This window comes from Trachemys scripta, chromosome 10, assembly GCF_013100865.1.
Source record: "Trachemys scripta elegans isolate TJP31775 chromosome 10, CAS_Tse_1.0, whole genome shotgun sequence".
NCBI lineage: Eukaryota > Metazoa > Chordata > Testudines > Emydidae > Trachemys > Trachemys scripta.
In genome coordinates this window covers 3,201,914-3,214,133 of record NC_048307.1, presented here as the reverse complement: position 1 = coordinate 3,214,133, position 12,220 = coordinate 3,201,914, and the positions used below count along the sequence as shown (strand labels likewise).

Sequence of the window (12,220 nt, the reverse complement as noted above, 5' to 3'; positions counted from 1 at the left end):
CCCCCCCCCCCCCCCCCACACACACACACCAATGATATACACACCACCACCCCAACCCCGCACACACACACACACACACACACACACCAATCATACACACACCACCACCCCAACCCTGTGCACACACCCCAATGCACCTCAATCATGCGCGCACACACACCAGTCATACACACACACACACCACACACAATACTTCTTGGCATGCACGGACCGGCGACCAACAGACGGCTCTGGCAGCAGCGCCGAGCCTGCGGGCCGCGGGCCGCCCCTCGTTCCCTCGGTGGACCTGGAGCGTGGCCAGGCCAACAGCCTGGAGGTGGAGCACACACCAGGACACCCCCTCACCCTCCCCAGCCCCCCGGCCCCCGACTAACCGAAGCAGGAGAAGGCCTGGCAGCAGCAGAAAGGCGAGAGCGTCATTTTACCCACGCGCTTTCCTCTTGGGCAACAGGAGCAAAAAAATCAACGCCAAGCCCTCGTAGGTACCAAGGGTCAGCCCTGCTCCGAGCGGCCAGGCAGCCGCCAGCCACGCACCTGCAGGAGCCTCCAGGGCCTTGCCCGGCCCATCACCCACCACAGACTCTTGCACCGACGCCTTCTGGGACAGGACCGTCGCCAGCAGCTGAAAAAATACACCACCACGGGTAAAAAATGGGGAGGGGAAGGGGGGTTGGGGAGGGGGGCCTGTCAGGAGCCAGAGACTCTGTGTTGCTAACGCTGCGGCAGCCGGAGCCGGAGGCGCGGGCGGGCAGGGAGGGGCGCAGCAGATTTTGGATGCAGTGGGGAGTGTGTGAGAACACAGCTCACAGCACAGATGGTGCTTCGCCTCCAGCAAGTGATGGCAGGAGCTGCAGCTCCATCCGGGACACCCCAATTCCAGGCTCACGCACACCTAGCCCCAGCCTCCCGCAGCCACGGGGAGCAGGGAGGGGCCCCCTCGGCCTGCTTACCCAGAGCATGGCCCCCTTGCCCGGTGGTTCCAGAGACCTGGGGGGAGGGCAGGCGTCTGGAGCCAGGGGCCGAGTGGCTGAGTAGAGGCAGCAGAGCCCAGCCAGCTGCAGCCTGGGGACCCTCTGCCCCATGGCCAGGGCCGGCTCCAGGCACCAGCTTGCCACGCAGGTGCTTGGGGCGGCCACTCCCGAGAGGGCAGCACGTCCAGCGATTCGGCGGCAATTCGGCGGATGGTCCCTCACTCCCGCTCAGAGCGAAGGACCTCCCGCCGAATTGCTGCCACAGATCGCGATCGCGGCTTTTTTTTTTTTTTTTCGCTGCTTGGGGCGGCAAAAACCCTAGAGCCGGCCCTGCCCATGGAGAAGGTGCAGGGAAGGGAAGGACAGAGCAGCCCGCATAGGATGGATCTCCTACCCCCAAAGTCAGCCCTGGTGCCACTCCCACTGGACAGCCTCAGAGAGGGGCAGGCCAGCGGGATGGAGGGCCAGGATGGTGCTGGAGGGCACAAAGCCCGCTAGGGGAGGGCTGCAGCAGACAGAACCGGAGTGCAGCTGGACCCAGCGTTCTGCGCCCAACCCCCAGGTCCGGAGCAGGCTGCAGGAGCACGGCGGGAACCAATGGATGTGCAGGGCTTAGCGTCTGCCGTGTCATCCTGCCCCCGCTGGGCTGGGCACCCAAACACAGAAGCCCCGTGCAGGCCTGCCTGGCCTCGCCATCCAAACTGAGCGAAGGGCAGGAACATGCCCAGCGTCCATGGGGCAGACACAGGGGCAGGCCAGATGGCTGGAGCGCTCTGGGCCATCTGGCACCAGGCAGGGAGCGGGTGCCTGGCGAGGGACTGGCAGTTCTCGTTACATCAGGTGCGTACGCTGAGAGCGTCTCCAGGGTGGGGGAGGACGGGAGACCACCGCACTCTGCTGCCAGGGCTCCCTGGGGAGACAGGAGCCGAGGGTTACCTGCTGCCTCCGCATACCCAACTGCCTTTACCTTGACCCCTTCGGAGCCAGCATGCAGGGCATGGCTGCCACTTCCCGTACTCTGCCCGCTCCCCGAGCTCCGGGCACTGGCCACGCTTCCTGTGCTTCCCAGGCTGCTGCGGTCCCCACCTGCCAATGGAGAGGGAGGGTTAGATAGCGGGTGACGGCCGTCTGTCACCGCCTGGCAGGGCACGTCTCCGCACACCGCGGGGACCCCCTGCTGCTGGGCGCGGCCGGGCTTTCGGGCCCCGGCACCAGCCGGTGTTTCGGAGCCTCCTGTCGGCACGGCTCAGCCCGCTGACGAGCACCACCGCAGGGGAGTCCCGCAGAACGCCAGCCTGCCGCTGGACAGCAGCGGTTCCCAGGGCGCGGGGGCCAGAGAGACGCAAAGGCGGCAGTACCTGCAAAGGGTTTGCGCAGCACCCAGATCTCTTCCACCGGAGCCGGCGTGGCAGCGGATCCGCCCTGCGACGGCGACAGATGCGACGGGCTGTCGGACCCTCGGGAACCTTCGGAGCAGAGCGGAGAGAGTGGCGGTGAGAAGGGGGGTAGCAGTGCGGACCAGTGCAGTCTTACCCAGACGCGCACCCGGGGCGGGGGGCACTTGCTGGGAACGCAGGCTGGTGACAGGGGAACAATCTCAGGCTGGCGTCAGCTGCGTGACCCAGGTAGTCTGGCTGGGCATAGCACGGAACCACTGCCCCGCTGCCCCCCAAGTGGCCCCTTCCGCTGACCAACCCCACTGGCCTCCCGGGGCGGCCTCCCAGCCTAGCTACTGCCAGGCATTGTGCCCACGGGCACCACAGGCCCAGGGAGGAGACGCTGCCTTGGCATGAAGTTCCAGGGCAGCTGGGCCCTGCAACAGCTCCTCTCCCTGCCCCACAGCACCGGCGCCCTCCCTGCCTTCCGGAGGGCAGGCGTCCCCGGCTCGCAGAGCAGCAAGGCAACCAGCCTCTCTGGTTCTTTTAAGTCCGTTGCCCAGCCCTGGCAGCGGAGCAGGTACTAGACCCTCCATCGCCCCTTGGCCAGCGCGCAGGGCACACATTTGTAAGGACCCCTTTGGGAGCTCTCCACACACAACAGCCCCCGGTAAAGCGAACCCTTCACTCAGCGAGGGGTGCGAGACCAGACTCGGCTGACAATGGCTGCAGCGGGGACCAGACGGGCAGCTGGTAAAGCACTGCTGAGTCCACGGTCCCAGAGGTTATCTCCTCAAGCGCCGGCGGGCCCCACGCTGCGCTCACCACAGGGGTGCACGAGGGAGACCCGCGTGGAGGACGGGCTTCTCCAGGGCTGTGGTGAGCATGGCATGGTGCAGCCGGCAGCAATGGGGCTGCACACAGAGACAATACAGCGCAGCCCCCAGCCCCGGCACTGGCTCTCAGGAGGCATCTGAGACGTGCCATGGAAAAGGTGCTGCCGCTGCCCCGGGCAGCGTTTTCACACGGGGGGAGGATGAGGAGCAGTGGGTGAAGGGCACCCACTAGCAGGAATCAGACCGAAGGCAGGCGCCTCCTGGGCCGTGCCTGCTCCAGAACATTTCAAACCCGGTTCTCCGCACAGCCAGCCCCACAACATATGTTCGGGGGAAGGGGGCCCAGGCAATGACACTAGCTGGGGGAAAGGGGCCACAAGGGACCCGAGAGCTCTGTCCCGTCACTACGAGCCACCGTGCTAGAATTCACCAGCCTCAGCTCTGCGGTGACCCCTCGGCCAGACAGGGGCTGACACGGCCTGGCCCTAGCCTGGCTCCCTGGCCCACATGACCCTGGAGCAGCAAACCCCTGCTAAAGTAGGACGCTCCCCACCCTCAGACATTCACCGGTCACCCCGGAGCGAGAGCCCGTGTCCCCCCCAGCCAGTGGGAAGCTGCTGCCAGGTCGGATTTGGGAGAAGGCAGCTCAGAGTCACTGTGGGGACGACGGAGCTGAACGGTCTCACCCAGCCAGCCTCCCGGCACGGCAAGGAGATGGGACGGGGGGCGAGACAGACGTCGAAGGCTGGAGTCTCTCGCAAACTGGATCCTGACTAGTGTAGAGCCAGTGGGCCGGGCCGTCGCTCGGGGACGCGCAGACCTGGGAGGTTGCTAGCTCAGATTCTCTTTTTCCAGAATTGGGAACCTTGCTACAGACCCTGCCCGCTCCCCAGGGGCCAGGCTTGGTCTGCACTGGGGGCTCCAGGCTTGGCACGGGGCTGCGCTGACCCCCACACACTTTGCCTAGAGGGGAGGAGCCCTGCAGGCTCTCAGGGTGCGGATCAGCACCCCTGGGAGAGGCCTTGGAGAGGAGCTGGGGAGCCCTGCTGGGGCCTGGCCCCTCCACCACAGACAGCGGGGCGGTCAGTGAACGCCTGCCCGGGGAGGCTCAGGACTTGTGCATTCCCCATACGGAGGCTTGGAGGGTGGCTGCGATGGGCGGAGGGAGGGTGCCACCTGGGACATCTCCGCAGGGCAGCTGCCAGAGCTCCTCCCAACGCTCTGATCTGCTCGACTTTGCTTATGGGGGGTGCCAGTGCCCCCAAAGTAAAGGGGGGGCTGGACCCACAGTGCTTGTGGTTGGCCAGGGAAGCAGGGCCCCAATGCCCCCGGGATGGGCTCTGAATAAGAACAGACAACAAGTCACAACCCAGCGACCCCAGTGCTGTCACACCCTCCCGCCAGCTCCAGTGCTGCCCCCCGACTGGCACGGAGCAGCCCCTCCCTGACTGCATGTGTAGCCCACACACGGTCTGGGGGTGGGGTGCTGTCCCATCCAGTGGCACCGCGACCACTTGAAGAGAGAGAGTTAAATGAGTCTGCGCTACAGCGCCGGCTACCAGTCAGTTGGCTTGTAGCTTATGCTGTAGCAGCGCCTGCACTAAGCTTGGGAGGTCCCCAGTTTGATCCTGCCCATCAACGACTGGGGTCTGTCGGTGTTACACAGGGACTGCCCACGGAGGCAGGCACACGCCTGTGTGTAGGGGGAGCTGAATCCAGCCCGTGGGGAGCATCTGGGATTACAGGGACCTGGGAGCCATTGGGAAGTGACAACACAAGGCCCCAAGTTTCTCATCTGCTGGCCTTCCCTGAGACCTGTGTTCGTTTTGTCTGAGGAGTCGCTCGCTGTGCTTTCCAAGGGCCAGTCAGTGACTTGTTCAGCAGCTCCTTGGGCTTAGAAGCCTGGAAAACCCTCTTCTCTAGCCCTGGGTCTGAGGGAGCGGAAGGGAAGGCAGCTCCCTTTGCACAGAGGATGTCAAAGCGCCCAGCTCTGGGCACCACACTGTGATGTTTGCTGAAGAGCCGGTAGGGGGGAGCCCACTCGTGTTATGTAAAGCGAGCCCCACGTGGGGTCTGCAAACATCTCTCAGCAGCAAGGGAGCCGATGTAACAAATGGGTCACGATGGAGCAGGGAGTTTCAAAGTGGGTCACACTGGGGGTGTGGCGCAGGCGGCGTTCGGCTCTCAAACAGGAGGGTTTAAAACACGCACAGCCATTTCCCCGCGTGCGGGGCGACACAACGAGGGGTTTGCAGAGTACACCAGAGAAACAACTCAACCCAACTGCACAAAGCCTCAATGCAGCCATTCCCCCGGGGAGTCCTGCAAACAAACATGCATTTCTTATCCCCCTGCCAACCCCCGCGCCAGGAAAAGCAGAGTTAAAGGGAAGTGGCTCGGCAAACTCTTTCCTCGCACCTGAAAGAGAAACAGAAAAGCTGGTTGAAAAAGGAAATGGAGAAAACTGGATATTACTCAGCATGTCCCTGGCCTGGTGATGCTCTGAACCAGCTGGGGAGAGACTGCCAGCTCCCACGGGGAAGGGGAAGGTTTGTTGAGACCAGAATTTAAACCTTTCAGCTGCTCCTGTCTCTATTAGCCCTCTGAGAGGAACAAATATCACTGTCATTTGTTTCCAGGTGGCCCAATATCCTGCTTCTTGCAATGCCCAGGACCTGGAAAACCCAACTGTGGCCATCTATAGCCATAGTCCATGGGTCCGGCAGAGCCCTGGCTAACTGCACGAGACTAGAAGCAATCGAGTCGGCAGCGCAGCCCGGGAGGGGGGGTTCCTGCCTGACCCCAGCAGCAGAGCCCTGGTGCATGTCATCCTAGCTGGTGGCACTGCAGATGCTAGCTGTATGCATTCAGTGTGCACACAGGCTGCAGCGCAGGGTGAGAAAGCCATTGCAAGGGCTGGAAGCTGAAAAGAGAGGAGCACGGCCTTTAACGAGATGGAACTTGTCTGCTCTGCATTAGCCAGGACTTCATCAGCGCTCAGGCAGGCCAGCAGTGCGGAGTAATGGCCAGTGAAAGGAGAAGGTGAAGAGGGAAGTGCAATCTCCCTAAGATTAAACAGGGAAAACGACAGGCAGCTGCCTCGGCATGCACCCACCCAGCTAAGTAGAAGACGAGGGGTGGAAGGGACCTTAGGAGATCATCTAGTCCAATCCCTGCTCAAAGCAGGACCAATCCCCAGATTCCTAAATAGCCCCCTCAAGGATTGAACTCACAACCCTTGGTTTAGCAGGCCAATGCTCAAACCACTGAGCTATCCCTCTCCCCCCCCATTGACCTTTCCTCCACATGATTTTATGGCAAGTTCTTTCTGCATTTCCTCGCAGCCGCCTCGCCTTGGTTCTTCCCCGTGAATTCAGTGATGGACTGACAGACGTCCTCCGTGCACCATGCAGACATGTCCTGGGTAGCAGGGCACCCTCCCACCCCCGGCACCCCCATTCCCATTCCCTCCTGGAGCGCTCTGTGGGTTAATGTTCAACCAGAGGGTGAATTTCTGGCGTCATCTCAGCACTGACCAGAGACATCACACGTAAGGCACCAACAGCTGCCAGCATCCCTGCCCCCCTGGAGCATGCACGGCGTCTGCACATCAGGTGCGGTTGAGGTAACGGAGCAGGCGGGGGACCGATGAGTGAGACATCCAGTGATGGCAGAAATGACCAATGAGCAGTGAGGACAGGGTGGCTGGGGCCCAATATTAAATATTTGTTCCTCTGGTAGGTGCTTACAGACAGTAATCAAGTCACCCCTTAACCCTCCCTTTGCTACGCTGGATGGAGCTCCTGGAGTCTCTCACTCTCAGGCAGGTTTTGTAACCCTTTAACCGTTCTCGCGGCTCTTCTCTGAGCCCTCTCCAATTCATCGGCCGCTTCCTCGCACTGTGGCCTGCAGAACGGGACAGGGGATTCCAGCCGCGGTCGCCCCAGTGCCGAACACAGGGATCCAATGACCTCTGCTAGGTGCAGCCACAACCAACCCAGCTGGGCAACCCGGCCTGGGCCAGCAGCAGGGAGCACACACCAGGGAACATCCCCGAGAGCGGCAGGGAGAGGAGCTAACAGGCCGTCCCCAGCCCGAGGTTCCCCGCTGAGCACGGCCCATGTGGCCTGCAGAGAGAAGAGGCTCTTCCCGTGCTGCCATCTCACCAACCAACCAGGCTGATTAGATGCACGTAAAGAGCTTAACTGGTCAAAGAGACGGGACATGACCACACTGCTACTGTGCCCGACAGCCACGCTGCCTCCCGCGGGGAGCCAGCCAGCTCCTACAAGCCCCGCAGAGAGGGCACTGGAAGTGCTCGCAGGGGGAGACCTGCAGGGCGGTGCCCTGACATGGCACTAGGGGGCGCGCTTCTGCTGGACTAGCTACTTTAAGGAGACATAAGAATGAGGTCTGGACCCTCGGTGTGTATCAAAGATCCCATGGCACAGGTGCTAGACTCATGCCCCGGGCACACTCCAGCTGGGGAAATGACACGTGCCCTGCCTAGAACTGAGGGTTGGGGGTCTCTATTTCCTCTCCTCACTGTCTGCAGGGCTGCTGAGTGCTGGCGGTCAGAGCTCGCCGCAGCCACGACCACGGGCAGCCCCCGAGCGGTGGACACAAGGGCACGGCCCAGCTTGCAGAGAGAAGCAAGAGCCACCGGCCCAGGGGAATTTCGCTCTGCAGCAGAGACCGACTCGCTGGAGCGGGATCAGCGCTCACCAGCATAGCTTTCGGGGAACCCTCCAGCAGCCCAGCACTGCCTGCCCGAGGGGAAAGTGTGACCTGCCATCCATGCAAGATCTAGCCCAACCCAGCCCGGCTTAGCCAGCGGGCCACGGCTCCCAGCACTAGGTGATGCAAACAGGGCGGCTGGAGCCTTGTGTTCTGGGTCCATACAGCGCCCGGCACAGCCCAACTAGCCCAAGTCAATGCTGCTCTAAGTGGGTACCAAGCCGGCTCCAGATCAGAAGAGTATCAAGGTACGCTTCCGGTCACCTTTGCACCCCACCTCCCCACTCTCGGGCCCCTTAGATCTCAAATTACTTCACCGGACTGTTGAGAGTTGCTTCCTGCTTCGCTGTTCAAACATGCACTTGAAGGCTCTCTGAAAAAAGAACTAGCAGCCCATTGGTAACCAGGAGAGATCCCACAGGCCAGTTGGCTTTCCCTTTACTGCTGCCACGTCCCCTGTCATGCACCCTACAGTGCAGCCAGGACATTGCTGGGCGAGTCCCCGCACATGCTGTCCTGGCAGCAATGCAGAGAGCGGGGAGCTGTGGAGCTCAGGAGGGGCATGACAATGGCCTCAGAGCAACAATGCGGACCCTGTGATGTTACCACACGCTTGCAGTGCGCCAAGTCTTGCAGTATTTGGTGTCTATCTTAAAGCCCCAGCTCCCGGAGTCATGGGATTCTGGGAGAGTCTCAGCTTCTGTTTTTAAAAAGAAAGTTTCTAGCCCTTGTGGTTGCAGCCTGGAAATGTGACCTGAGTGCACCCCGAGGCCTCTGAAACCAGAAAGCAAAGAACCCCCCCCCACATTAATTATTAGAATTGTTCAATCTCCCAATTGCAAGCCAATCCGGTGATTTGGGGGACCTGCCTAACACTAGGGGTTAGCTGTATTGCCCATTTATTCTTGTCTCTCCGGGCAGGCTGTCAGCAGAGAACTCCCCATTCCCTCCCCGGGTCACTAGTGACCCTGCAGATTGTTCCAGCCTGAAGGGTCAGAACAGCGCCCACTGTGTACGTCCCTCTTCTCATGCATTTCTGTGACTCTGTGCACCTCCCTCAGCCAGGGCTGGGAAAGCGGACGGTCAGTTTCACCGCCTGGCTCTCCTGCTGAGCTAGCACAGCGCTGGTGCCTTCGGCGTCCCGGCACTGAAAACAGAAGGGTTTGAACTGATCTTTGTTTTGTTTTCAGCCATAACATCATGTCTAGAACTTGGCTTCCGCAACACCTCTCTCAGTTCCAAGATCTGCACCTTGGGGCCGCTTCTTGCTGACGATGGGCCCGATTCTCCACTGCCAGGCCCCTTGTGTGTCCTTTACACCGCAGTGCAGGGTGGGTGCAGAACAGACGGGCAGTGTCGGACACTGGTTTGGCACAAGGAGCAAGAGGATGGCACGCCAGGCCCAACGGCGGCAATGCAGAAATCTCCAGGGCTCGGTGGTTTTGGTTGTAATTAGACACGCTCTTTAAATGTTTAGCATGGCTCTTAATTAGGAGAAGCTCCAGGAGCCCAAGTATTTGCTGTGCTGGGCAGCCCGCGACACACACCGATGCAGTCTAGTCGAGGGGCTGCCTGCCTGGCATTCAGATGAGTGGCTGGCACTGCGTGTACCGGGCAGCTGCTGCGGTAGACACAGCGCTAGGCTGCCTGGCAGCAGATGGGGAGGAAAGGACGCAGAGAGTCAAACCAGCAAGGAACAAATCGGGGTCCACACACCTACACTCAGCTGGTCCCACTGAGCCAGCGGACCCATGGCAGAAGACAGCCCCACCTGTGTCATCAAACGGACTCAGAACACCAGCTCTGCCCAGGACCCCCTGCACCCCATAGCCCTCTCCACCCAACGACTCCCCGTGACCCTGCTGCCTCTGGGCAGCAGCTTGACAGGGAACCCCAACAGCTGTACCTAAGACCTCAATTGTAGCAGGCAGTGCACGCTAGCGCCTCCAGCTGGCTACAGTGGGCTGTTTCCCACCATGGCGCTTTGACCACCCGTTGCAAGACGGGGGTTTGGCGCCTGGTGGAGACAGAAAGAGGAGAGCGTTCTGCGGGGATCCCCCCCTCAGGCCCTGCCTGCAGAAGCGTGTCGGGGTTCTTTATAGGGCAGAGCACTGATGACTGAATGGCCCGAGGGTGGGGACCGCTCACGGCAGCCACCCTCCCGCTAGGAAGTTCTGCAGCCCGAAGGACCATTCGGGACGTGCGCCCCACATGGGCGGGGAGTGACCGTCACACATCCATCATGCCACACTCACGCCACAGCAGCTCTGGAAAGGAAAGCGGGGGTTGGGCAGACACACCTGCTCGCACACGCACCAGAGCAAGCCGAGGGGGAGGGGAAGGCAACCCAAAAAACGAACACAAACCAAATGAAAACCCATGAAGCGAGCAGTGAACTACCTGGTCCATAAGGCAGCTCCTCTGCAGTGCTATGGGAGAGCCTGTGATAGCCAAAGGAACTGAAAAGAGGCTGATGGGAATGTGGTGGAGGAGGTGGAGGTGGAGGCAAGAAATGGAACGGATGGGACGAGGAGTCACCGTTAAGCACAGCCGCCCTGGGCGCAGGGAGCGGGATCTTTTGGTAGTGGTGGGGAATGGTGACTGCGCCCCACGGACCTGCTAATAAAAACATAACAAGAGACAAAATGAAAAAGAAGCAAATAATCAAGAGACACGTAAAGCCACCAAAACCAACTGGCCAAAACGAAAGCAAAACCAAGCCAGGAAGCAACCTGAGCGCAGTGCCACATCACACCCCGACCCCTCGGGAATCCAGGGACTGGACCCAACCCCCGAGAGCAGATTCCAGCTCCCTGCCAGGAGAGCTCCCCAGTGCCGGCTGGCTGGAAACCAACAGGCCACAGGACTTCCCGGCAGCCTCTCTCCAAACACACATGGAGCAGCCGTGCCTGGGCCACGCGGTCGCTAGCTGGCAGAGACCAGAACCCGCTGGGCTGAGCACTCTGCCCCTTGGCTACAGGACGGGCCACGAGCGCCAGCAGGGCCCGAGGCTCAGGGGGACCCTCAGCTTGCCCTTGACGCGTGCATGACCTTGCAACCAGTGGGGGGCAGCGGTGTGCGGACTCCCACTAGCACCTCCCAGCCGGAGCCGGGGTAGCAAATCACTCACGCTGAGCCCAGCACCGTCCCTGGGAGCGACACCAACCCACCCTCCAGAGCGGGGCACGGCCGTCACCACGGGCCAAGGGGCTTGCACACTCCCCGCCCTCCTGCTGGGCACACCCAGGGACAGCCAGCGACTGGGGCAGGCAAGACTCCAGATCCCGCACAAGCAGGCGGCAGCCTGGCCCGTCACAGCCCGACACACACTCTGGGGCCAGCAAAAGCCACCTGATCACGCCCCTCCGCCCCCATTCACACCCCAGGAAGAACTGTCCCCCCTCCGCTCCCTGCACAAACGCCCCAGCCCCTGGCCTCCTGGGCCAGCCATTAAAGCTGATGTGTTTTCCATCCTTTGGGAGCAGGTCTCAGTGCTCGAGGTAGGGGGGGCCCATTTGCCTCTTTCGTCACAGCCAGGGGAGGCACTTGGAGGACAGAGAGGGCGCTTTGAGCAGGGCACGAAGGCTCCAGCAATGTATGGAGCACCGAGGCCTTGACCTCACCATAAACATGCAGCCCCCAAGGCTGCCGTAGGACCCCGGCAGCTGCCACTCCAAGGCCCTGGCTGGCCCCCAGGCTCAGAGCCCAGAATGGAACGTCGAGAGGACGAAGATTTACAGAGCCAACGGGATGACTTTCCTCACAGTGCCAAATGAAAACCACCCACAATGGCCATAGCTCTCCGCACTGAGCGGGACGGATCTGCGTCTCTGCCAGGGAAACGGCCCCCCGAGCTATGGCTGGGGGGGTCTCATTGCTTTGAGGAACCCGCCTGCTTTCTGCAGCTTGTCAAACTAGAGACAAATCTCCTGTCCAGCCGCCGAAGGGACCGGGGTCTCCCCGATCTGCAGTGATAACCCCACCTCTGGCACAAGCTGATAAGAACGAAAGGTGACCCATGTCTGGCTTGTTTCAGCTCTAACGTGAAGGCTGCCGCCCCCTGGACTAAGACCCCACAGTGACCGCGGAGCCAGGTTAGAACTCGACAGCAGATGGGATCCAGTCAAAACGTCGCTGGACGCCACCCCAAGGACCGTGTCACTGCGCCAAGCCCGGGCCCGCTCCCTGCAGCCATCCTAGGATCCCGCTCCCAGGATGGTGCAGGACACTGACAGCATAACCCTGGCCCTGCAGCTCCATGCTGTGGACAGAACTAAATTCTAGAGGGGGCCAGTGAAGC

At 61.4% G+C, this 12,220-nt stretch overlaps 1 protein-coding gene across 2 annotated transcripts in view; it reads right to left on the bottom strand.

The window, feature by feature from the left end:
* Nucleotides 1–11,232, bottom strand: part of CASKIN1 (CASK interacting protein 1) — a 35,965-nt gene extending 24,733 nt beyond the window's left edge. The window contains exons 1-4 of one of the 2 annotated variants that reach the window (XM_034783281.1): nt 10,321–11,232; nt 2,330–2,437; nt 1,939–2,057; nt 535–622 (exon numbers count right to left, since the gene is read on the bottom strand). In XM_034783281.1, coding sequence (XP_034639172.1) covers nt 535–622; nt 1,939–2,057; nt 2,330–2,437; nt 10,321–10,552 — 547 coding nt within the window. In that variant the 5' untranslated portion in view covers nt 10,553–11,232. Of the gene's footprint in view, nt 1–374; nt 507–534; nt 623–1,938; nt 2,058–2,329; nt 2,438–10,320 lie in introns of those variants that run through there. The other variant, XM_034783282.1, reaches the window with a different exon arrangement.
* Between the last annotated feature and the right edge of the window lie 988 nt (nt 11,233–12,220).